This window comes from Dromaius novaehollandiae, chromosome 22 (genome assembly GCF_036370855.1).
Source record: "Dromaius novaehollandiae isolate bDroNov1 chromosome 22, bDroNov1.hap1, whole genome shotgun sequence".
In the NCBI taxonomy this organism is placed as follows: Eukaryota; Metazoa; Chordata; class Aves; order Casuariiformes; family Dromaiidae; genus Dromaius; species Dromaius novaehollandiae.
Genome location: NC_088119.1, coordinates 3900253 through 3926474, shown reverse-complemented (window position 1 = coordinate 3926474; position 26222 = coordinate 3900253). Strand labels below are relative to the sequence as shown.

Sequence of the window (26222 nt, the reverse complement as noted above, 5' to 3'; positions counted from 1 at the left end):
GAAGGAGCTTGCCTGCCACCAGTCTCACATAGCTATTGCTTTTGACCCAGCTAACCTGAGAGGGAGCAGGTGATTTGGAAGGCCTACACACACACCACATCGTGTGCCACAAAGTCATGTCGGGAGCATATTGGGAGTGTGTCAACAGGACCACCTAAAAAGTCCTCTCTGAACTCCAACTCCACCAACTTCTCATGGAAAAGACCCAAGAAGGTGACAGAGAATAACAGGCCAGATAAGGGGCCGCCCTGATGCATTCCTTTTATAAGATCAGATAAACATGACAAAACACTCTGCAACACTGTAGTAAAGCTCTCCTATGTAAGGGGTAAGGCATTTTATTCCCTGAAGTCTTACCACAACCAGATTAAAGCCAAGGATGTTCTGGTATGTGCCATAATACTAACATACTTGTTAGTAGGATGAAGAACTTCCAAGAACTCAGCCAACATGGTCCAACCAATCACAGCTACTTGTCCTGACCATGGGGATCCTATCCCATGTAACTTGTCTTTTAACAGAATGTGTGGTATCCACAGAGGTCCATAAAAAATACTCTATCTTTCTTACATCTGCTCTGGATCCATAAGAGGAATGCTCTCAGTGAGAAAGCAGGTAAGGTGTTCCTCAGCACCCATCTTATTTTGCAAGATGTAGAAGAGCATGCTACAACCTACTTCATGAAGATATCAGGAACGTAACTGGCTGAAGGCACATAGGACACAGGGATCTTAAAGGACATGAAGTTTGTGCCATTTATCTCATCACTCATTGAAGAAGGATGGATTGTTAGTGGGGGCAGCCAGGCAACTCAATCTCAAAATTGTCTTTCCCTAGCTACCTATCGCAACATCCTTCTGTGAGCTGTTGTAAACTTGCCATCATTGCAAAAAGGTCTGACATACATTGTTTCTCCATCCCACCACATTTGTGGCAGAACTCCCAGAAGGCTGCTTCATGTTCTTAAATTTCTGAAGAATCTGTTGTTAAAACGCCAGTTGGATGAACCTGACCAGTTGTTTTTTATAACTGTCTGTCTCTAGATCCTACCGTAAGCTTCCCCCAATCCCCAGGGGATCAGCTACCTATGCTCCAAGGATCCAAAGTCCACTTCAGATATGGACCAACTCTGTAACATTGATTCAGACTGATGAAAAAGACCTGTGAGAAAGCCTGTAGAGAGAGAAGAAAGGTAAAATTACAGACAAAGGTGGGATTTTTGAGGCAGGATCTTTGCTAGCTCACAGGTTTAAGAATGAAATCACCAGCATGGAAAGGTGCAAGGCACTAAAGGAAAAGAAACAAGAAGGCTGGTCAGGTTAGTTGGGGCTAGTCAGGAATCATCAAGTCATAAGGTTGAGCTGTTAGTCAACAGTGCTGACAGAACTGGTGGTAAACAGCAATTCTGCAAACTGAGAATCCTTTCCAGGGAGCCACCGCAGGGAGTAATATTGCTCCTTCTGGCAGACACCTGCTTGACCAGTAAAGTCTCTTTAGGTGTTTTACCAGGAGTGGAGAGCACACTAATGCTTAGCCTTACAACATTCATTGCCCACACAGGAGACTGCAGATCAGTTTCCTTCTCTCTCTGAGAAAGCTTGAGCTCTCTTCCTCCCTCCTCCCACGTGAATATGCCAAGATTCTGTACTCCCTTATCTGAGGATGCTTGCAGGAGGCTCTCAGGCACTCCTCTTGAAACTGTTATTCATGGCATAATGAAATAGCATCTGAGAGAGGCAGAATACAAATGACCCTATGGCCCAGATGACAAGGTACTCACGTGTGAGACACATTGCCATCTCTATTACAAGGATTATACTATATGAATGTTTTATTTGTTCTGGAAACAAAGATCGCAACCTAAATGTTCTTCCTCTCTTCCCTGTCCTCCAAGTCAAATAATGAGGTGCTCTTCCTTTAAAAGGTGTGTATTGGGCTCTATCTCTATGAATTAATGAATATTTCTTTCATCTGTGCAGGAAGGAAAGAAAAATCACATAATAGCAAAAAATGAAAATGTCTAAGTCTGATGCAAGGCACTGTATCATGAATACTGAATTAGAAAAAATCATATATGTTCAGACTGGACAGGGGAAACAAACTCTCCAGGTAGACTTTGAGATACACTTCTCTTGAGAGTGTTTCAAATCGTCTAGGTTTTTAAAAGCAATCAAACATAAAAGAAATAGAAGAAAATCCAAATATACAGAGGAAAAGAAAAATTCCTTTCAATCAGAATATGTTTATAACTTTTTCAGCTCAGCTATACTTTTGATAAGGACACCTTTGACTTCTTTATTTCTCAAGCTGTAAATCATGGGGTTTAACATGGGAATTATGGCTGTGTATATGACAGCCAGAATTTTCTTAGTGTCTTGTGAAAAAATGGATCTGGGTCGTAAGTAAATCAAAGTCCCACTCCCATAATACAGTGTTACAACAACAAGGTGTGAAGAACAAGTGGAGAAGGTCTTTTGTCTGCCTTCTGCAGAGGAAATCTTCAGAATGTTGGAGATGATGCAGATATAGGATAGAAGGATAAAACAAAATGGTATGAGGATGACAAGGATCATTGCTGTAACTATCTGCATTTCATATGAAGAGGTGTCAGTGCAGGAAAGCATAATGAGTGGGGGAATATCGCAGAAGAAATAGTGAATCTCGTTGGGCCCACAAAATGGCAGTGTGAACACCCAAGCTGTCTGCACCACAGACACCACATTACCACTCAAGCATGACAGCAGGACTAGGGAAGAACAAACTCTCCTGTTCATAACAACTGCATATCTAAGCGGGTTACATATGGCCACATAATGGTCGTAGGCCATGGCTGCCAAAAGCATTCTGTGGCTGTTAAGAAAATTGCAAAGTAGAGCTGTGTGGCACAGCCCATGTAGGAAATGCTCCTCTCCTTTGACAGAAAGCTTACCAGCATCTTGGGAACAACAACCGATGCTGTGGTGATATCCAGGAAGGACAGGACCCGGAGGAAGAAGTACATGGGCATACAAAGGGTGGGGTGTACTGTGACAATAAAGATGAGAAGGTTCCTGGTGACAGTGATGGTGTAAATCAAGCAGAATGTGAAGAACAGCAAGTTCTGCAGTTCTGGGTGGCTAGACAATCCAGAGGGGACAAATTCAGTCAGCAGAGTGTGGTTTCTCAGTTCTGATCCCTCAGTTGACTTCATCTGGGAGGAATCAAATAGACAGACTTTCAGAGGCATAGTCACACCAGTGAGATCAGGGCACTTCAGCTAGTTACTGCAGCTAAGAGTTTCGTGGAAATCCCTGGAGAGTCATTGGAAAGAGGAGAGCAACTCTAGAGCTAGCTTAGCTAAGCAAAGTAAAAAGACAATGTCTGTATATGCTGAAAAAGTGTAACATTACTGGTCTCTAAGTTCTGTAACTTAGGGTAATGAACAAAGCACGCAAGTATTAGGAACTGGCATTTGGTGGCTGGCTCCCATAGCCGGGTAGGGTTAATTTCTGAGAACTTTTGTTCCCCTAGAATGTCAGGTCTGTAGTCCCAGATGGTTCCACGGGCTGCTTCTGCATTGCAGTAAGGCATCCAGCTACCTCAAGAAGCAGTGACATTGCTCCTCTTAGAAACATCTGCTTGTGCTCTGATGGGACCTTTTTCTCTCTACTAATTGGATGGCAGGCTGGCAGCCCTTCTCCAAGACTGAAGTTAGCTTAGAGGAACATAACCTTAAACAAAAGTCAGGGAAGCTCAGGCTATGAGAGGCTTTGGCTCACATTAACAGCCTCTCCCACCAGCCAGTGGGACAGAAATACTTCAAAGAGCCCAACTCCAGGGAAAGCACACCCAGATGGAGCCACTAGAAACTGGGAGAGGACAGATCGGCTCCTGTCATTGGAGGAAAGCCCAGCTGACAGCTGAAATACCCACAAACCAAAGACAAAACAAAACAAGAAAACATATTCTGCCTATAGTCTGGCAAAGGAAGAAGGAATAATTAAAGGGAAAGATACCCATGGAGAAAACTAAGAAAGCGTACTGGGTAAAGCTCAGCAATATCTGCTTCGTTGGTCACCTCAGCTCAGTACCCTGATTAGTACCTCTGTGTAGGTGCTGCAGGTGGGATATTCATGCAGGCATGTTGGTGCCAGCCATGGAAACTTTGTATTCTCTTACTGCACAGAATGGGAAACTGATGCTCAGAAAGAGAAAAGAAATTAGTCTGCCACAGAGGAGAAAATCGTTATTAATTCTGAGTTCTCAGGCTCATCCTCTCTTACTCAAGCGGCAACCAGCCACTTTACTATCTCTCGGCATGTAATGTACCAGTAAATCTCTAGGCATGGGATGTGCTTTTGTACAAAAAAATTGATATCAGGGTGAGGGGAAGTATCTTTTTCTCTATGGACATATGATGCGGTCAATAGACCACAGCACATAGAGGAGGACACACCATTGAAAAGAACAACATCAGTGAAGCTTTCATGAGCCAGATATTCTTGCTACAGACTTAATTCCGCCTCTCTGCCTTGTGTAACCTAACTCACATGAGGTGTCTCTTTTGTCAGTGGGTTTTCTATCATGAACATGGAAGTGAAAGCTATGGAGGTTCCAGCTACAGATAACTTAGGTTACAAGTGCAATAAGGAAACTCATAATGTTTTCAGGCATTTAAAAATCTGATATATTCGAAGGAGAATCTTTGTGGATTTGATTGCTTCCGTTGACACAGAAATGAAAGAAGAGTAAATTACTTGAAGGTCCAAAGTTTCATGGAAACCTCATTATAGCCTATTTTCCTCTCATAACAGAGGAGAGAAGAACATAAAAAAACCCCAAAACCCCAAAAAACTGTAATATGTAATGGCACACAGTCACAGTACTTTTCTTAGTTTATCTGACTGATGTAAATAAAATGGAATCTTCCTAACTGTGCTCTTTGATTCCTTACAAAAAAATTTATCCTATTATATTGGGCATTAGCTGTTAATTAAAGTTAATAAAATCCATAGCAGTCATTGTTAAACTGACAGGCTAGTATTTCATTACCTAACACAGAGCATCCAATGCAGAGCACCTATCACTTTCTGTATTCTTTGTTTTGTGGATATGAGGAGGTATATGTTTGGGGATTAGCTTTTTCTTGGATTTGTTTTATGTATTATTTCTATATTTGTAAACACAATAACCATTTCAAAGTAAGTATCTTACCTTTAGCAGTTTTGTCATCCAGTACCTCCAAAAAGGATTATGCAAATTTCATTAGAAGTGGTTTCTTTGTTTTCTTGCATTAGGGACAGTGTTGGGCTGATGATTCCTACAGACAGCTTATGTTGCAGATTTTAATTTGTATTTTAAATATAGATACTCTGCTGCCACAACTTGAATCTTTCCCATCAAGTATTTAGACACATTGCTAAGATTCCCCAAGTCTTCTCTTCTTCAGGCTAAACAATGCCAGCTCTCTCAGCCTTTCCTCATATGAGAGGCTCCAGTCTCTTCAGCATCTTTGTGGCATTCTGCTGGACTTACTCCAGTATGTCCATGACTCTTTCTACTACAGACCCCAGAACTGGACACAGAACTGCAGATGTAGTCTCACCAGCACTGAGGAGAAAGCAAAAATCATTTCCTTCAACCTGCTAGCGATGTTCTTCTTAATGAAACCCTGGATACATTGGCCTTCTTTGCCACAAGGGCACATTGCTGGCTTGTGTCCAACTTGGTGGCCAACAGAACCCCTAGGCCCTTTTCTGAAAAGCTGCTTTCCAATTAGTCGCCCCCTAGGCTGTACTCATGCATGGGGTTATTCTTGCCCAGGTACAGGACTTTGCAGTTCCCATTGCTGAAATTCATGAGGTTCCTCTCTGCCCATTTTTTTCCAGCCAGAATAGCAGTGCAACCATCTGGTGTATCAGCCACTCCCAGTTTTGTGTCATCTGAAAACTTGCTGAGGGTGCACTCGGCCTCATCTGCCAGGTCATTAAGGAAGATGCTAAACAGTTTTGAACCCACTAACCACCCCTGGGGTACACCACTAGTGACTGGCCTCCAGCTGGACTTTTTGGTGCTGATCACAACCCTATGGGCTCAGAAGTTCAGCCAGGTTTCAATCCACATCACTGACCACTTATCTAGCCTGTACATCATCAGCCTGTCTATGAGGGCATTATGAGAGACAGCTTCAAAAGCCTTACTGAAGTTGAGATAAACAGCATCCACTACTCCCCCTTCATTTGACAAGCCAGTCATCTCATCAGAGAAGGCTATCAGGTTGACATTCCTTTCCTTCATGTGCCTGGAAATGGTATCCAGGATTAGCTGCTCCATCACCTTCCCAGGGATTGACATGAGGCTGACTAGTCTGTAGTTTACTGGGTCCTCCTTCTTGCCTTTTTTTGGATTGGAGTGGCATTGTTTTCTTCCATTCCTCAGAAGCCTCTCACAATCACCATGATCTTTCAAAGGCAATAGAGAGTGGCTTCACAATAACTTTAATTAGTTTCCTCAGCACTTGTGGCTGCATCTCATCAGGTCTGATGGCTTGTGTATGTCCAGTTTGTTTAAATGTTCCCTAACATGAATCTTCTCCATTAAGGCTGTCTGCCTTGCTCCTGTCTTTCACTCTGGTCGCAGAAGCTTGAGATTCTTGAAGGCCAGTGTTACCAGTAAAAACTGAGGTGAAGAAAGCACTGAGTACCCTTCCCTTTTCCATTTCCTTTGTCATACCTTCCTCTTTCCTTCTTTTACTTTGTCCCTTCTCCCTCCCTTCCTTCCTTCTCTTTTCCCTTTGCCTCATCTTCCCTTCCCTTCCTCTCCCACCACTTCCCTTCCTTCCTTTCAAACCCCTAGAGTCAGTGGTCATTTTTGGTTAATTATGGTAGCTGGAAAAAGAAGAAAAAAGAAACAAAAAAGAAAAAAAGATTAGAATTACTGGAATTCAATCTGTATTTGCTACCAGGCTGAAAAAGCTTTTTGCTGTCTAAAGGCAGATGAGATGGATCTCACTCCATGGCACTATAGCAACAGGTGTACTAAAAACAATAGTCCTGTCTTGCTTTATATTACTCTGTATTGTTCTTTATTTTTCTTTGTAAAACAAATAAGTAAATTTATATAAAGTTTTACTCTGAAATGTCCACTGTTTGGATTGTATAATTTTTCTCAGTAATTCAGAGAGTAGTGAATTCAGCAGTTCCTCAGGACTGAGGAAGACCCAGTAAAAACTTGCTATTCTGTAAGTACTCTAAATGCTGTTTCTTCAGCACCAGGAACATATGCTTGAATTTTAAACTTACATAGTTTAGAAAGACACATTCATCATTATCACCAGCACTGATTCCCAGTACCTAGACAGCTTAAGAGATCTGAAAATCACACACCATTTAGCTTAAACATTAAACTACCCAGCAGCTGCTTGTCTATGTATAGTATTACACAATGATGACTTTTATTGCAGTTCTATTCCCAACTCAGAGTATTTATGTTCCATATACAGTTCAAAGCTCTGGCAGAAATAATCATGATGACCAAAGATGGTTCAAATGATCAACATATTACTGCAGTTCATTAGCAAAATTAGGAAGAATATAAAACCATGAAAGCAGCTAGGCTTGTACAGAAGCAAAAATTTCTGTATCATTCTATTTGATGCAGTTAAATAGCCCCTATTCTGGGCATAATCTCCATCTTCACTTTCAGATGGAAATGCTTAATTTAGAAAGATGAAACACTCTGTATATTGACTAGATTTGGACTCAGACATCTGTAAGTAGGTATCTACAGTTATGTGCATGTCCTAGGATACCTAAAATATCAGTTCAGGACTGATAAATAAGTCTAAAGACTAAGGGAAACCAATACCCTCCTAAAGCTGTAGCTGGAGGCTGAAGGAGATACAAAAGAGTATCCAAAATGAGATGCAATGGCCATCTTCAGGAAACTGAATTGCACCTGTGAGGACATGTGAGAAGTATATCAATCCAAATATCTATGGTACTAATGTCAATATCTGGACTAATCACCATGCATCCTTCAACAGAGCTTAAGACAAACAGGCACCAAACTCCTTTAGATGCTAGAAAGTACCAGCCACATATATTAGGCTAATTTCAGCTAAGCTAAAATGCATTTGCCCCAATTTTCTTCAACAAGTGCTCAAAATTTAGGCCAGAGCTTGGATACATCTCTCTTAATTTTTGCCATCTAGAAGTGGGATATCTCATGTTAGGTATTGTTTCCTCTTTTAGATAATGAAGTAGTTCTCCAGATTGTTCGGAGAATGATCACTCTAACCAAGCTAGATTTCTAAAGAGATCAGATGAATCATGCTCTCAAAGTTCCTGTTTCCTCCAATAATTATAGAGAGACAAGTGTAAATATCTCAGATACAGGCACATGACTTTGATATGGCCAAAGATAAGTGAGACTAATCCAGCCCCTCCCATTTGGGAATATAACCCTACTGAATTCAGTTCAGCTGCATAAATTTATACCAGATGCCAAGCTGATACTTGTATTTATTGATCTCTGCTGCAAATCAGAATTTACAGAAGTTTGAAAATAATGAAAAGCAGTTGGTGAAAGCTCTATCTGGATATTCACGAACTCCCTGATTATAGGAAGCAAGAGCAAAAAATGTATGAAACCAAATTTACTTTGACGCTTTAAAGCTGAATAGAAATAGTTCCTTGCTTAACTGAACTGTAATTTCTTGTTTTCACATTCATTCAGAGACAGAAGGAACTCTGGAGACTCTAATTGCTTAAGGAGGAGCCAGTCAAGAAAATATTTGTGTCTTGGAGCTATGCTTGACTCATGCTTTTTCCCCCAAGGTAAGTGGCAGAAAAGTGGGCTTCAGAAATGCTGTGCTGGCTCACAGAGAGGTATTTGTGATTTCAGAGGAAAAATGTTGTTCTCACACTGATCTTTGTGATCTTTCTTTATGATGTGGAGTTTTTTACCACTATGAAAGTCAAGACGAAGTTTGAAAAGAGGTCTCTAATTTGTTTCATCTCAGTTTTGTCTCTCTGTCACTGTATATGCATTCATCTTTCTCTTTATCCATCCACGTGAATGTAAAGCCCTAAGATAACAGTTGACCCTGCTTTAAGCAGGAGATTGGACTAGCTGACCTCCTGAATCCCTTCCAACATGAATTATTCTGATGCTATATATACTAACTCTTTACCTTTCTATCCATCCCTGCACATTGGTGCAAGCTTTGAAGAGCTTTCCACCCATTTTTATTCTTTGCTGTCAGTCCATTTATTTCTGAGCTTGTCTGTCTGTTCTGTTTATCTAACTGTGCATTCATTCTTGGATATCCTGCAGTGACTTTCTTTCTTCTTCACTTCTCTATACACAATTAATTATCATATGGTTCTTCCCACTCAGTTTCTGTATGTTGATCTTTCTATCATTGTTCCTTGTCTGTCCAAAGACATGGAGGGGGATTCATCTGTCCAACTGTAGACATAATCAAAATACATCAGAATTAATAATCTATATTCACGTATATTGTATATGTGGAAAGAAATAAGCACTTTTACGGTATGTTTCCTCTCTGAGATGGATATATATAAAGAAGAGCAGATAAATCATCATCTAGAATGCTTATTTCTCTCTGTTGACAATAAAGGGAACATGGTAGGGTCAGGCAAGACAGAAAGAAAAGAGTTTGACTTGCTTGCACATTTTAAAGGAATATGTTTTCAGTATATTTTCTGACAATTTTTTTTGTTGTTCTGATAGCTAAGACAAAAAGAAAAATATCAATGCATTGAACAAAGTGCTGTTTCTTTATTATGTTTTGTGACTTAGATGAGTCTTACTTCTGATGTTCAAAAAGGAAACCAGAGCGGCAACCATGTTTTCATCCTCCTGGGTTTTCCTGGCAATCAGTATCTGAAAGTATCTTTGTTCATTCTTTTCCTCATCATGTACATCTTGGCAATCATGGGAAACTTCTCCATCATGGTCTTAGTGAGATGCCATCCACAACTTCATACCCCTATGTACTTTTTCCTCTGCAACCTCTCCTTCCTAGAGATCTGGTACACCACATCTTGTGTCCCCAAAGCCCTAGCAGTCATTCTGGGTGGAAATCCAACCATTTCCTTTACCAATTGTCTTCTACAGATGTACTCTGTTTTCTCCTTGGGCTGCACAGAGTATTTTCTCCTGGCTGTCATGGCCTATGACCGTTGTCTGGCAATCTGCTTCCCCCTACGTTATAATTCCATCATGAATAGCACCCTTTTAACTAAGCTCACCTTTGGATCATGGTTATGTGGTTTCCTGTCCATCGCCATACCTACATACATGATTAGCAGATTGTCTTTCTGTGGATCTAATATTATTAATCACTTTTTTTGTGATATAGCCTCATGGATAGCTCTCTCTTGCACAGACACAAATGGAGTTGAGTTGGTGGCCTTCATAATCTCATTCATTGTCATCCTTGGCTCATGTGCAATAACCCTGGTCTCCTACATTTACATCATCTTCACCATACTGAGGATACCATCAGCTACAGGCCAACAAAGGGCTTTTTCCACTTGTTCTTCCCATCTCACTGTTGTGATTGTTTGGTATGGTTCCACCATTTTTCTCCATGTCAAACCCTCCATAAAGGACTCACTAGATATGACTAAAATTGTCCATGTACTTAACACTATTGTCACACCTCTCCTGAATCCTTTCATTTATACCCTGAGAAACAAAGAAGTGAAAAAAGCTTTGAAAAGATCAGTGCATCTTGGCTCATGAGCTTGAAGTGTGACAGCTTGAGCTGTCACTCAAAATACACTATTGAGTTTCTGGGATTTTTCGTTGCTCTGCATACTAAAAGCTTATCTTGGAGACAAGTGAGGCTGGAACACATATTACAGAAAAGGATGTAGGCAAAGCTGGGACATGGGCACCATGGATTTCCTCTCCAGCCATGACAATTTTTAGAAAATCATTTCAGTTTCTTGAACCTCCAGTTCCTGCATTTGTAAAATATGGACATCACGCAGACCACTGTTGTCTGATTCTCTGAGAATTAGGTAGGAAAATGGATAGATAAACCCTTGGAATTATTATTCATTCCACCCAACTTTATAAATCTGGGTGAGGAATTCTATTATCTGAGTTTCCTTTAATAACCATAAATGAAAGTCAGGCACCTCCAAAGACCCATTCACGACTTCAGTGCTCATTCACCTTAGAGAGAACTATTTCTGTCTATTGACTATGCAAAGGATCCAAGGTAACCAAGGTTCTAATTTTGATGTGTCTACCAAGACTACAGCCAGGTCTTCATATCCACCTTTATTCAAGGAATGGCAACTGTTTCTACAAGGACACAGAATATATAGCCCTCATCAGTCTTTTTCTGTGTTTGGTTATTTTTTTTTATTCTTATGCCTGTGCTGGTATCTTCAATGACAACTTCTGGAAAAAATTGACTGCTTTTAAAGGAAATATTAAAAAAAAAAAAAAAAGAAAAAAAAAAGAAAGACTGGTTCTATGCCCATTTAAATTATCTCTTACTAGTGACATAGTTACTAAAACACGCTTGCTGAAGTTGTAAGTATTAATGCTAAGGACCTCTCTCGTTGTATGCTTACTCAGCAGCACACAGTATAAATGAATGTCCATGCAGTGCCTATAGTTCTATGCAGAATTACAGGGAAATCATTTTGACTACCTGTGATTCTACGACCATTCAAGGAACTGGTGCCGAGTCACCAAGTCCAGGAAAGATGTGCAAAACTGCTCAATGAGTTAAGGATAAGAGCAGAATGACAGATACTTTTTCTCATTTCTGCTAAAAAATACATACTATCAGACCTTGACCAACCTGGATGTTTCTTGGGCTGCTGTCCAAGATCTTCAGCCTGCACCCTACTCTCACCCTTCAGACCTAAGCAAGTGCATTCCTCCTATCTCCATCTTGAATGTACATCACAGCATGAAGCTATACACCAGTGTCACTGGCCTCTCTACCTGACTACAAAGTAACATCTTTGACCTTAATTTACTCCTAAGTTTTGTCCTTTGCTCTCAGAAAACACAAATGTGTACACACACACAAGCACTAGAGAAAGGGCTTTTTCTTCTTGTAGGGGCTATCACAGATGCACACAAACATACCAACAGACCTCAGCCTAATGTGAGCATCTAAAAACAGACATGCAAACTGTGCTTTACACTGTGCTGTTTGTTTCTCGCTGAAAAAGAAGATAGATATGGAGGAGACAGATATTCATCTTACTTGGCTTTCTGTGTCTACGATGTCCGTATCTACTTATGAGCTAACTGTCTGAGCTTCTACTGTGCTCTGTGGAGAGGTAGTGTGGGACTGTGTTGATGATGCTAGGCTTCCAGCACCAGCACACGAGGGTACCTAAGGAACTTACACAGGCTTGAAGTTATGACCTAGTCCTTATGGGAGACCCATACCCTTTTGAAGAAACAGATAATAGTCAGGTGAGTTATCCAGCACCTGAAATGACATGAGACACTGATGTTTGGGCAACTGATTACACTGGAAGCTAGATACTAATCTGACCAAATGCGTGTGTGTATTTGAGTCAAATCTCTCTTGCCTACTAGACTGTTTCAGTGGAACTTCTGGAACAATGGATAGTTTCTGACCTGATCTATCAGCTCTGGTACAGTATCATTCCTTGTTGTTTGATGTTTACAGTTCACTATACTGTAATTGCAGATGAATCAAGAGAAAAATGTGGGTATGACTGTGTGCCTGGGGCACTAAGAATCATGGTAAATTATCTGCACCTTGAAGTAGATTCCCTACTAGCTACTATCCCTAGTAAGCACTAGAGAGCACTTTTGAAATATTGGGTAAGGGGGAAGATAAAGAATAATATTCATGAAAACCTTAATCTTCTTTAAAAAGATGACAGCAAAGGACAAAAAATGAGAAAAGACACTACAGCTTTTCACCTTTATCAAGGCAGCACTTGAAAAACATCCAAGGTTGGAGACTACAACTTTTTCTAGTGTTTGACTGTCCTCATCATGAAAGTTTCTCCTCAAACCTAGTTGGAACATTTTGTTTCCCCTGTTGTCTCTCATTCTCCTGCCATGCACCATTAGGGAAAACTTGGCTGCATTGTCTTAATAACCTTCTGTGACCACAAGGCAGTAAACGGAGGTTGGAGGGGGGGGGGGGGCAAAAACTGGTGTAGAGAGACATTCAAGGTTCATGAGGGGTTAAACAAGTAGATTTAATGAAGGAGTTACCAAACTACACAGAGAGCTCTGGGAAACATGCCGTGGTCACTGATGGAAGGCTGCTAGATGCACAGGTTGGGTGCCCAGACGGGGCTCACTTTGTGTATCCTAAGGGCTACTTTTGTCTACTAGAATTATTTCCTTATCTCAGTAGCGCTATTTTCTTATCTTGAGTATGCTAAGCTTGAGTAGTTATTGGCTGCGAAGCAGCTAGACTTTGTTGACAAAATGGAATATGCATTTCTGACCCTGACAGATTACAGCCAGTGTGTAAAGAGAACACTCCAGGGCTGCTCTAACATATTCTGCCAGTCACCTGACTCCTTGTGAGATCCATAGGTGTCCTCTCTACACTCAGCTCCCTCACTGAAAGAGATGTGGTGTTGGTGCCCAAGTCTGTAGACAAGGTTTGGACATGCCTTTCAGGCAGTAGCTTAACTAACAACTAAAGTATACAAGCAACTACACAGTAAATTATGACATACATGCACACAAAACTGATCAGCCCAATGATGGCAAATAGTATAATGCATTTTCCCCATGGTCCTAAATTCAACAGACAGTCACCGTCAAGGGGCTGTTCCATGCTGATTCTTTGGATCTTACATCTTGTAGTACTTGGAGTAGGCGCATTGTTTTGTGAACATCAGGTTCCATGCACTTACTGCAATGTCATCAGTGTTCCAGCCACTGTCAGTGTACAGAGTCAGAATGGAGAGCAGCAATGTTGCAGTTCCACTCAGTACATTCATGAGGTCATGATTCTCTGGGTGAGAGTCTCGTAGAGGGAACATGAACACTTTCCCCTTTGATTAGTACCAGGTGGGTATCTCCCGGCCCATCAGCAATACTTTCCCCTTCCAACTGTTTGGGATTATTCGGATCATGCATCCACACAGTGTACTCTGTAGACCCGAAAGGACTTGTCTGCTGGGTGGGCTGCAAGGAATCTACTTCCTGGATAGTGGGGACCCCTATTCATTTACATATCAGTTGAGCTACTTGGTCTCATTGTGTACATCACAGGGATTGAGCTCTGGTGTAATGAATGGCAACTTTCACCTCCTCAAGGTCGTTTGAATCAATGACCCCTGTAACAATGCCCACCCCTTGGAGGGCTAAACTATTACAGGGAACCAAGCAGCCATAATACCCTTGAGGTATGGCAACCACCAACCCTGTACTCACAAAATGACGACTACCCAGTTTTACAGTTATTTCTTTGTGTAGCAATCACAGATCCAACTCTGCACTCCATGGCATGGTTTTCATTGGGGTGCAGCTATTGCACTCTAAGCACAGGTAGCCACTTGATGGATTCCCCTTTGAAACGAGAGTAGGGAGTAGAGCCAGGCAGTGGGCAGTCATTGAAGCAGACCATTGCCTGACAAATGTTTTTACTCTAAACCATAAGGGTACCAGCAGGGGACAATTTGCACAGCTGCTCTTTAAACAGCCAGTTCATTCACTCTATCAATCCCACCCCTTGTGGAGGATAAGGTGTATGATATCTCCAGGCTATTCTTCACTCTCTGGCCCAATTTTTAATGTCATTCCTTGTAAAATGAGTGCCCTGATCACTTTGGCTTTCCACTGGGGAACCATATAACCCAAACAAATCTTCTAATGCCTTAATGGTGTAAGCCTGGGTAACTACAGCACAACAGTGGGTGTACAGTAGACCAGAGGAGGTATCTACAGCAGTTGAGGCACATTTGTGCCACTGACTCTCTGGTAAGAGTCTGATATAACCAATTTGCCACACCTCTCCAGGCTCTTGTCCTGGAGGAAAGCTTTCTCTGCCTCAGTCATTGTGGTGTCTCTCTGATATTCACAGTCATCTGCACTGACCAACAGTCAGGCCGGTCTCTAGCTATTCCTTTGACAGGGACAAGGTTGTATCTTCCTAGTGCACTTTGTTGACTCCGGTTCTCAGTCCAATTAGTCTACACCCTGAGGAATAAGGAGATCTAGGTGGTCATGAAGAAAACAGGGCCCTGTCTTTGGATATATGCTTCCAGAGGTCATCCGTAACAAGGCCATTTCCAGGTCTGGAGCTCTGGCACTCACTTTCCTGTAGGTATATGACTGAGCAAGCCCAGCAACATCTAGAAGATGCAAGGTGCCTATCCATTCTACCAAGGGCTCGTTGCTGGTCCAAGCCTGGATTCCTCCCTGCATCTTCTTTGACCCGGTGAGGGCTTGCAGGGAAAGGCAAAGGCAAAGGCAAAGGCAAAGGCAAAGGCAAAGGCAAAGGCAGGGGAGGGTGTCAGGAAGGCAGGCTGATGAACTTGCCTAGGGCATTTGTGCAGGTCCAGAGTCTGGTTGCAGGAGCAGCTGGGGATAGTTGGCAGATGCAGCCTAGTTGCAGTGTACATCCAAGTTGACCCTTTGCAGAAGCTCGTGTGTAGCTACATTTACTTCTGAGCCCAGGGTGCCACCAGGCCTCTGCTTGGTTTGGACAAGGGCTGTCTACAGTGGAGCCCAGCGAGCTCCCCTTGCCTTTCCTTCTTCTGCTGACTCCATGCCTCCAACTGCCCCCAGCACTGGGCAGTCCCAGACCACTCCTTGCCTTTGCGACTCTCCTGCACATCCACTACCCCGGAGACCCCCCCCCAGCCATAATACCTCCAGACCTGTTACTAAGCCATGTACCCCACTTTTCATGTGCTAATGTCAAAAATGCTGTGACAACAATTAGAAGTTATTTAATGAGGGTTTTTTTTTCCTAGATAGCCACTACAAATGTTTTGATCATACATACTTTTTTGGTCAAGGAATATGTTTTCTGTAAAGACAGGAGCATTAACTGTGCTGTACTGAATGAAAATACTCCTGACTTCTGTCCCTCAGAAACAATTGCTCCTGTGCTTTCCCACCTATGTGTTTTGCCTAATAATTTCTGTAGGAGGGACTTGTAACCCACAGAATATCTATGATAGAGATTTATTTCCCCCTTAGGGGAAACTATGACTCAGAGCTGCCCTTATCATTCCATTATTATTCATCTGCATCAGTTAGGAGAAAGTCATATTTTTAGATTAAGGGACTATTTAGGTCCATCCCTGATTACAGCTTCCTGCTTCTAGCAGGAGTGTGGATGGTTGGCAGCGATAAGTCAGCTGCCACCCTCTTACTGGTGATCCACAGATGCATGTTCAAACCACAGCAACAACATATTTTTCTGTAGTTCTTTTCCTTTATACTTCCTCTCTGTCAGGGCCCTGAGTGCCTAACACACTTCTTCATGTGTTGGATTTCTTAGTACTGTAAGCACTGTGAGACTCCCAGTGAAACAGAGATTATTACCTGCATTATTTAGGTCAGTCGAATAGTGCTTCTTTTTGCCTGTAATCTTAGAGTTGGGGATAGACTGCAGGGATTTGTGTACCCTGTCTCCAGCCACTTTTACAATGGCAGCCAGGAGGAAAGCCTGGTCAAAAGACAGCACACACCTGCTTTGTAGGCAATAACTGACCAATTCTAAAGATTTCCCTGTGTTCGTATTGCTTATATTAATCTTGGGAGAATTGAAAGAGTTGTGGATGCTGACAGCTTCAAGGCAGAGCTAAGAATAATCACCAGATCACCAGCACCGCAAACAAATGTTTCAAGGCTTGTCTAAATTAGCAAATGTGTACTTTTCTACATATCTCCTAATGCCAAAGCGCTGGATCTGCTGTTCCCTCTGCCAAACATTTCCATGGAAGACACAAGTTGTCTTGTCTCCCCTCTATGCTGCATTTAGGGGCAGACTTTCAAACTTCCCATCAGGTCTATGGAGTGCCAGCAGTGGCCTTTCCTGGGAAAGATCTACATCGTAGACTAACAGGGGCACAGTCTCCTGCACTGTAGGAGGGTGACGTTTTCTGAAAGTCCCTTCCAGAGGATCACTTTCTGTCACAGAAGGAGTAGTGTTAACTGCTCCATTAGATTAAAAAAAAAGCAGTTGGCATTTGAGAAACCTTGTGGTAAACACAACCCCTCACCAAAAAGGTGTTTGTAGTGCTTCAAAATTTGTTTAGCAAAATTATCATCACTACCAGCACTTGTATGAAATACTAGAAAACAGACAAATGAATCTAGTGACAGGTGTCCCTGCTGTGTTATTTTATGTTTCACTTCATAATCAGAAAATTCGTCTGTTGCATTGCTAGAGTATACTTCTTGTTTAATTTAACTCCTTGTAACATTGACTTTTTAAAAAGTCAATTCTGTCTTCATTAGAGTTTAAATTTTTGTTAACTTATTACAAGGAGTTTTAAACTCTTGTAAATAATTCTGTATAAAACTGCATTGGAATTAATATACCACCTACAATTAAGTCTGAACTAGTTATTCCAAAACTTCTTTATAGTTAGTGAAGAGAAATAGGCATGTCCCAGTTCTGATTCATCTGACTCTTTGATATACTGCCAACACAAATTAAAAGAAACATTTTGAGGCAGGAGAAGAACGATAAAGTTGCTGAGTTTCTTTGTTTTGTACAGTTAGATGAGAGACTATGTTTCCAAGGTTCTAATTTGATGAGATGACTTTAGAGATAATTAAACATAAAAGCAGTAGAGGAAGGATTCAAGTCCTCTAACTTTAGCCATTTTAAAGTTGGAGAGCTAGTCAGGTTTGTTATAAAAAAGGGTAAGTGCCTTCAAAGTATCCCATTTCATTAAATTCCTATGGTAAGATGGAAGGAATCACTTTCTGGAATTAGGTATATTTCTCAGTTCATTATAGATAACTTATTCTGCATATTCATAAAAGACAGAAAATGAGCTGAGATGAAGAGTTCTAGATCATGTCCTTCCATTCTGTACATTCTCAAATCAGAATGTCTGCACAGAATATGAAAAGTCAGAGGTTGAGGGTTCATTGATTTCCCAGAAGTATGAAGTTATCAGTCATCTAAATACAGTATTAACCATGGAGTCATAAAAAAGTAGGTTAGAAGAGACCTCTAGCAATCTCCTAAGCCAAGAATAAAAAATGTTGAAATAAATAACTAGTAAATATTGATAAATACTTATAAATAAAATTCTACACCTTAAAGCTTTTATTAAGACCCCTGGGAGTTGGATGTCTGCAATCAGAGCTGCAAGCCACAATTTTGTAACCTTCACCTTTGCAACCAGAGACGATGCACACACTCAGTTGTCTCCAAAGAGACAAAGATAGCAACATCTAGTGGCTGCAAAGAAACAAACTGTGATCTCTCTCCTCTGGACGTCAGTATTCCTTCTCTGTCAGCAGGTGGAGAGTGAATAAACTAGGATCCCAGGCAATGTGGTTGCTGCCTGTAGTTACTTGTGCTGACAATCTGACAATAAAACCAATTGCTCTGAGTGGGTCTGGAATACAGCAAAGCCAAATCTCAGGTGCATGCAAAGCAGCATTGAATAAATGGCTGTGTGGGAGAGTATTCACAGCCAGAAGAGTGAGAAGACTTCAGGTCAGCATGATGGACTACCAGCACAGCTCCTGAAAGGGAGCTATACATTGAAGCTGTTAGCAGGTATTCATAGGATTTTGAAGTTGGGATTGCAAGAAGCTGAAGAAATACTTGAAGAGTCATGGAGTGCAGTAAAGGATTTGGGTAGATGGACAGCTGTTTGTAAGGACTTGGGAAGATAGGGAATGAGAGAGGTAGGAATTAGGGGAGTTCAGGTCTTGGTTATCTCGCATCCACACATGATTCAGGAAGTGCTGATAAAACTGATGTCAGTAAAAATAGTCCTGAGGGGACTCAGAACAGATGAAGAAGAAATCTCTAGCAGCAACACTATACTCTTCCCAGTACAGGATTTGAGATGTTTGACAACTCACCTTGCCTGAGGAAGAAAGACACTTGTCCTTGGACTGTGGATGACTGGAAGAGTGAGAACTTATCTTTAAGGAAAAGGTACAGATTCTTGTTTCTAGTAACTTCATTTTATCAGCAGTGATCTTAAGCAAAAACTGGGTGAATGTTAGTATTATTGTGGTTGCACTACTAATAAGTAGTTGTTACATTTTGATTAGACTGCTAAAACTATAGCTATACTAATAATGAATTTTCCTGAATCAGCACATAAGATATGTTCCTTGGCGTCCATAACCAAATTGTGCAGGAAACAAGTGGTGAAAGTCCAGAATCCCACCTCACTTATATCCACAAGTGGGCATCAGAGTTAACCTAAAGAATGGTCTGCTACCCGTTGATGAGAATGTCAGCAGATCCAACAAGGGTTTAGTCTCCATCCTCCTAGCAGCAGATGGAACCTCTCTCTATAATAGTGACACATAAATTTAGTCTCAGTAATGACATATCAACCATACATAACTGGAGGATAAATTCAGAGATTATAGGTACGATTGCTCTGTCCAAAGACAGAGGTACAGTTCAAAATCAAAACTAGACGTAGAGTAGAATTCAAATAGCTAAACATAAGCACCCAGTACATTCTAGGAAGTTGTCTGGTGAGATGCAGGACCCATCCTTCTAGACAAGAAACTGGAGGCTAGGCAGGTTATTCCAGAGTGCATAAAATGGCACGAGGAAACCATATTTAGGAAGCTGAATTCCATCTCTACATTTTTTAAGAGAAATTGTATCTTTTTTTCCTCCCCTGTGTCCCTCAGGTAACTATGTTGTCTTGTTCAGATGTAGATATGTACACCACTGGCATCTTAAAACAGGCAATATGAAGGCCCCCTAAAGTGTTCAACTCATAAAAAGATGGCTTTATGTAGAAAAGACAAGAATGAGTCCTCACCCACATATTCTGAATCTTAGGTCTTCTGTGAACTATTTCTTGTTGAACTAAATCATTTAAAGGGCTGAAAAGAGACAAGTAAGACAAAAAGTGCAGGAATTAGCTGCATTACACAGCTTTCCTGGTAAATTTGTTTCCCTGAGTGAAGACTGAAATGCAGCAGGGAAAATACGAAGCAGAAGAGTTCAGAGTACCCAGTCTTTTTCACTGAGGAAGGCAGACTGGGTAAATCATTATCTGCATTTGTAGAACGGAGAGAATACTGATGCAGGCAGTCTGCTATCATGGGAGAAGTAGGTAGAAAAAATCAGAAATATTAACCACCTTTCTGAAGTGGGAAGGCAGGGAACAGCAAGGAGGTAGTAACCTTGATTAGTTCTTTGCTGGTTAGGGCTGAGCGACAGACAGTGGAGAATACAAAGCAGTGCACGTGAACCATGGATACAAAGCCAGAGAAGTTGGGATTCTGCATAGAAGGCTGTGCAAGAAAGTAAAGGTGAGGAGAGAGAGTCGTTACTGGATTAAGTGGATCTATCTGATACAGAACAGCAGTGTGGAGTGGAAGACTCCTGTTGGAACATTGCTCTCAGGTGACAGGACATACAAGGATGCTAGCTCATCTCCAAGGCTGATCAGAACACTGAGAGAGAACTTTAATGAGACAAAGAAAACCATAGCTCCAGGTGCCTGTAATAAGAATTCCCAGTCAGCTGAGAAATGAAATAGTGGATAAGATGGACCAATTTATGCACAGATCCAGCATAACCAGCCCTTCAGCTGTGCATGTGACAAAGTCAGAGATGGGGAAAACACACAGAATGCCAAGAGAAAAAAAAAAAATAAAGACATAGCATGAAATTTTGAAATTTGAAGGAAATACCAAAAAGTGAGATAAAGTTTTTTTCTCTCTCTCTTCCTTTTTCTCTAGTCCTTTCTTATTTTCCTTTTCTTTATTTTACTATTTTTGTCACTTTCTCTCCTCCTTCCCTCCCCACCCCATCTTTTTTCTTTTTTTTTTTTATTTCAGCTGTCAAGACCAATTTTATTTCTCACTGGTCTCATTATTGGAGCTAAACCATAACTGTTTTAAAACTAAATGCTACTTACAGGTCTGAGTATTTTGTCCTCTATTTTCAGTACATTTTATTCTCTATATCAACTCTGCTGGCCAAGCCAATAATGCAGTAATTAATGTGCAGACGCAGTCATGCATGCAAACATACCTTCTCTGTAGCAAAATGGAAGAGTCAACAGTGTTCTGTTGACCTCTTTGGAAAATCATACACCACTGTGCGATTTCTGTGAACAAAGTTAGAAGTCTGCATGTGAGCTAGGCACCCTTAGTTCCCTTTAAAGACAATTGGGAAAATGGACTCTTTAAAAATAATTGAATTGATCTATTCTAGAAAAAATATTCGATGAAACTAGTCATTTTCTGAACTGGTTACACTGGCTGCACCGACACCATTAACCACAAAACAATTTTAGATTGTCAGTTGAAAATAATAACTTTGTAGCTGCCAGATGAATTCATCCCAGGGGATTCATACCCTTTCTTCAGATGTGAGTAATCTATACGTAGTTTCCCTTTATAATCAAAGGAGTGATTTTTAGGTTAATCAAGTAATTTTAGAGTGCATTTCATCTAGACTTCTTTAGCTGTCTACCTTAAAATGAAATGTATGGCACCCTAGAAGAGCCTACTTCTTAATGTCAGGAAGAAAAGAACTACATCAGATGAAGATATCTACACTGTAAACCACAAAAATTAGCCTATGCCAGAATGGACTGATACTTTATGCCCTATGTTCCACCCAGGTGCCAGTTCCCAGAGAGCAGGGAAAATATGGAACATCTGAAGACAAACGGAGGTGCGTGAAATGCCCAAGTTAGTAGGGCATCTAAATTACTAAAGTAAATTAATCTAAATTAATCTAAATTACTGATGATCAAGTATTTCACAACTATGAGTTCCCTAAAGGTAGGCAATGGGCAAAGGATGTCTATTTTAAGCAATCTAAATATGTCTTAGATTGCTTAAACACTTGCGTAATTTTGCACTGATTTTTGTCTTTTCCGTGATTTCTGTCTGTTTTTCACGGTTCTTTACAGTGGAAATGGAACAAAGGAACTATACAAGAGTTACAGAGTTCATTTTGTTGGGATTGTCACAAACCCACGAAGTTCAGATGATTCTCTTCTTCCTCTTCCTACTCTTTTACATGATCATTCTGCCAAGCAACATCCTTATTGTTCTCACAATTCACAGTGATTCCCAACTGGGATCCCCCATGTACTTTTTCCTGGCCAATTTGGCCTTCTTGGACATCTGCTACTGCTCTGTCACCCCACCCAAAATGTTAGCTGACTTCTTCTTACCCTGTAAGACCATCTCCTACAGTGCCTGCATGGCTCAGCTTTTCTTCCTCCACTTCCTGGGAGCAGCTGAAGCTTTCCTGCTCATGGCCATGGCCTATGACCGCTATGTAGCCATTTGCAAACCTCTCCACTACACCAGACTTGTGAACCGAAGGGTATGCTGTGTCCTGGTTGGAGCTTCGTGGGGCGGGGGCTTCATCCATGGTATCATTCTATTTGCTCTCACCATTCATCTCCCTTTCTGTGGCCCCAACATCCTGGACAACTTCTTCTGTGACATCCATCAGCTGGTTAAGTTGGCCTGTGCTGACACCTACATGGTGGAGCTTCTGATGTTCCTCAACAATGGTGCGGTCATCAGCATGTGCTTTGCACTTCTCCTCATCTCTTACACTGTCCTGTTGATGAAGCTCCAGACACAGTCCTCCAAGGGAAAGAGCAAAGTAGCTTCAAACTGCATTTCCCACATTATTGTGGTCTTTGTCATGTGTGGCCCAGCTATGTATATCTATGGCTTACCCTTCCAAGCTGTCCCGATGGAAAAAGTTGTTGCTGTTTTCCATACGGTCATCTTCCCCTTGACCAATCCCATGATCTACACCTTGCGGAACGGGGAGATCAAAAGCTCTATGTGGAAGTTTGTCCAAAAACACATACTTTAGTGTGGAAAATTAAATATTTTGATGCAAAGAAATGAAAGGTCTTTATATTTTTTTGTTTTGTTTGTTAGTACAGTTTTCTAAGGAACAGCTCCATAGTGTATGCTTTGTAACTACATAATACATATGTTAAGTAAGCACCCAATAATTTCCTACTGTCTATCATAAAGCCTTAGCCTGCCTCTGAAATCTGTAGTGGATAACTTAGAGGAGAACTATCCTGTGTAGAAGAATTAACTCAGTTATGCAATGAAGTTCTGCTGTTAAAGTTCTACTACTATTTCTGTAGAAATTATCTGGCAAGTGTCTGGCAGTATTTACAGAATCATGAATGAGCTTTTGGGAAGAACTTTTCTGTGCCTAGATGCAGACAGCCAAAGTTAGGTAGCAAGCATGTTCACAGTTTCAACTTACATTTGAATCTCTGACTCTCTGCACTGCCTTCCTCTGACATGACTCTATTCTTGAGTGAATTGATTGTTTCTCCGTGAAGGGAGAATGCGTAAATGTCTGAAGGATCTAGCTCATTGTCAAGCTTTGCCTTTTCATGCAGCATAGGTGGGCCACATAAATCTGGTATCAAAAGTCAACATTCAAGTAAAAATCATAGACAATATGGACTTACCCTTATGGGAGGCACTACAGACAGGGATTCATCTGTCCAGCATAGGCATCTGCAGAACAGATGTCTATGTCTGAATTAATCACCTCAGACTTCCGGTGCAACCAACAGGCATTTATAGGAAACAATTCAGCTAACCCACTTTTAGCGTCAACTTTAGGATGAAATAAACCATGCCTTAGCCACTTCTGTCCTGCCCCTAGTACTTGCCCTGTCATCCACATCGATTACTTCTCATTTTGACTCCAAGGTGAAATCAGCAAAATATTTCCCTTTGTGAGGAAACTAGGATTTCAGAAAGGAAGATTTTTCTGCTGCAGTGCAGACTCCACGGATAGAGGAGATGCAGAGTGTACTAAGTATGGCTCCATCCACAAAGAACAGTCCTTAAACAGTATTTCAGAAAGCCTTGCACTCCCACAGGCCAATAGTGTTCTCAGTCCTCATGAAACACTTTCTACGGCATACTGTAAGTGTCCAAATACAGTTGCCTGTGAAGTAGCTCTTTCGTTATTTATCCCCTTGCTTAACTGTTCTTTGACCTATCCTTGGGCAAAAGAACATATTATAGAGACAAAGAGAGAATGATTCCACTTGCTAAGCATAGGTTTCTTTTTAGACTTCTGAGGCCACCCTTTGATCTGCACTCCAGAAGGCTGCCAGTCTGCATGTTCTGTGTCATATCCATCAGTCCCAGGAAAAAGTCATTTACACCTTAAGGCATCTAAGGGGGCAGTGACTGGCAATACTTAAGCACCTGAATAGCTACTGCTCATCTGTCTTCAAGATCTGTGCTGCCCACAAGATTGATGTAGAAGATGCAGATGCGCTGGGTGACAGAGGTCACAATGAAGTGAGATAGGCAGGTGGAGCAGGCCTTTTGTCCCCCAGAAGCTGAGGAAACATGCAGAACAGTGCAGATTATATTGGCATAGAAACATAGAAATCATAGAATTACAGAAAAGACTATGCTGGAAGGGACCTGCTGGAAGTGAAACAACATCTTCAGAGAGCAAATCCAACAGTATAGCAGTTCTCCAGCTGTTTCCAAGTCCTGTTACTGTCAGGGCCCTGAGTGCATTCCCTGCCTTCTAGGAGTTTAGCTGGCTGAGTTCAAGGTCAGAGCTACTCTGGCAAAGGTGGAAGCAAGGGCCTATCCCTCCTCCCTTTGAGATCTGCCTTTAAGCTGAGGCTCTACTGCTGGCTCCCAACTGTGCTACATTGCAGCTGTGCAGCAGCTGTGTCTGCATGTGGTCTCCTATCTCTGCAGTTCTGACCCTGACATGCACATACTGGCTCAGCTTTCTGAGTTGGCCTCAAACCTGCCTTGTCACTGCAGACTTGCTGGGTGGACTGAGGCTGATCTTGATTACTGTCTCTAGACCCTATGGTGACCTTGACTTGCAGTCTCGATGTCTTGGCTCCTTGCTGGTGAGGTCACTGTTCCTCCTGTTTCGCTACCACTCTCAGCTCCCAGCACACCTTCCTTTGCACAGCTGTCTGCCCTTATTGCTCCCTGACAGGTATTTAGCTAGAAATTTGTTAAGGGAAGCACACTGTAAGAAACTTCGCAAGAGAAAAATGCCTATCACAAGCAGAAGGAGGTGCCCGAAGTGGGATGGGGGACTTGGGGTACACTGAAAGGGCTGTGGGCAGTACAGATAGCAATCTCGATGGGAAGCATTGGTTTCTTCTACTCATTTAGCCTACTGTTCTCTCAGCAAATGGCCCTGGGATCAGCTTGGAAGTTCTCAACAGCCATAGAAGACCTCAGTTTTTCTGGGAGCTAGGTGAGAGGATTTAACTTAAATAACTTCTGCATTTGGTCCAGCTGGGTTTAAATAAACCTTCTGTTTTCCTCAAATTCTGCTATTGAAAGGGATTCTCTAGGGGATTTCCCAGATCACTGGATAAAATTGTTAACCAAGTACACACTAAAAGGAGGGGAAAAAAAAAAGTAATAATAGTGAGGATTGTAATCAGGACTATAAAAAACTGTCACTGCCATTATTTGCTGGCTACAAATATAAAACAAAATCAGAAAAATAAAGTTGTCAGAGTGTTTCCAAAATACAGTGAAAGCAGAAGAGACAGGAACATGACGCGTAAAGTTCTCTGTCATGGAATCATAGACCTCTTCTTCCCAAGTTTTCACTTCTGAAAAAAGACAAATTTTATTTGGCTTATCTGATATTCTCCTTGTTAACTCCAGGAGAAAATTGCTTTCCTTGTTTTCTTCATGCTTTAATATTTCTAAATGAACCTTAATATCATCTTTCATTTCCTCATCCTCAAGGACCGGAGGGCTAAAATAACAGAGGTCCAGAACGACTTGCAAGCAATTCTGCAGGTATGCTATGGATGGGGAGTAGTCAGAAGTGCGAACTTCGTATCAGCCAGTACAATTATGTACAATTTTAAAGTTTACGTTCAGAAAATAAATCTTTTCACAGAAATACATTGACTTCAAGGTTTTTCTGTGTGTATATATATATACACACACAATTTGAAAATTCCAGTTTGAAACAGTGATTACTGAAGCAAATAGCACATATCAAGAACACAGAAAACATATACATATAT

At 41.3% G+C, this 26222-nt stretch overlaps 2 protein-coding genes and 1 pseudogene across 2 annotated transcripts; 2 read left to right on the top strand and 1 right to left on the bottom strand.

Annotated features, from left to right (window-relative positions):
• Window positions 1–2243: 2243 nt before the first annotated feature.
• Window positions 2244–3190, bottom strand: LOC135330584 (olfactory receptor 10A7-like; annotated as a pseudogene).
• A 6731-nt stretch (window positions 3191–9921) lies between these two features.
• Window positions 9922–10752, top strand: LOC112997240 (olfactory receptor 6F1). Its single transcript, XM_026123141.2, has one exon. It carries the CDS (start codon window positions 9922–9924, stop codon window positions 10750–10752), a length of 831 nt encoding a protein of 276 aa, XP_025978926.2.
• Window positions 10753–21978: 11226 nt separating this feature from the next.
• On the top strand, window positions 21979–23043 carry LOC112997241 (olfactory receptor 4M1-like). Its single transcript, XM_026123142.2, has one exon. The coding sequence runs from the start codon at window positions 22097–22099 to the stop codon at window positions 23018–23020; it is 924 nt and encodes a 307-aa protein (XP_025978927.2). The 5' UTR covers window positions 21979–22096; the 3' UTR covers window positions 23021–23043.
• The last annotated feature ends 3179 nt before the right edge of the window (window positions 23044–26222 follow it).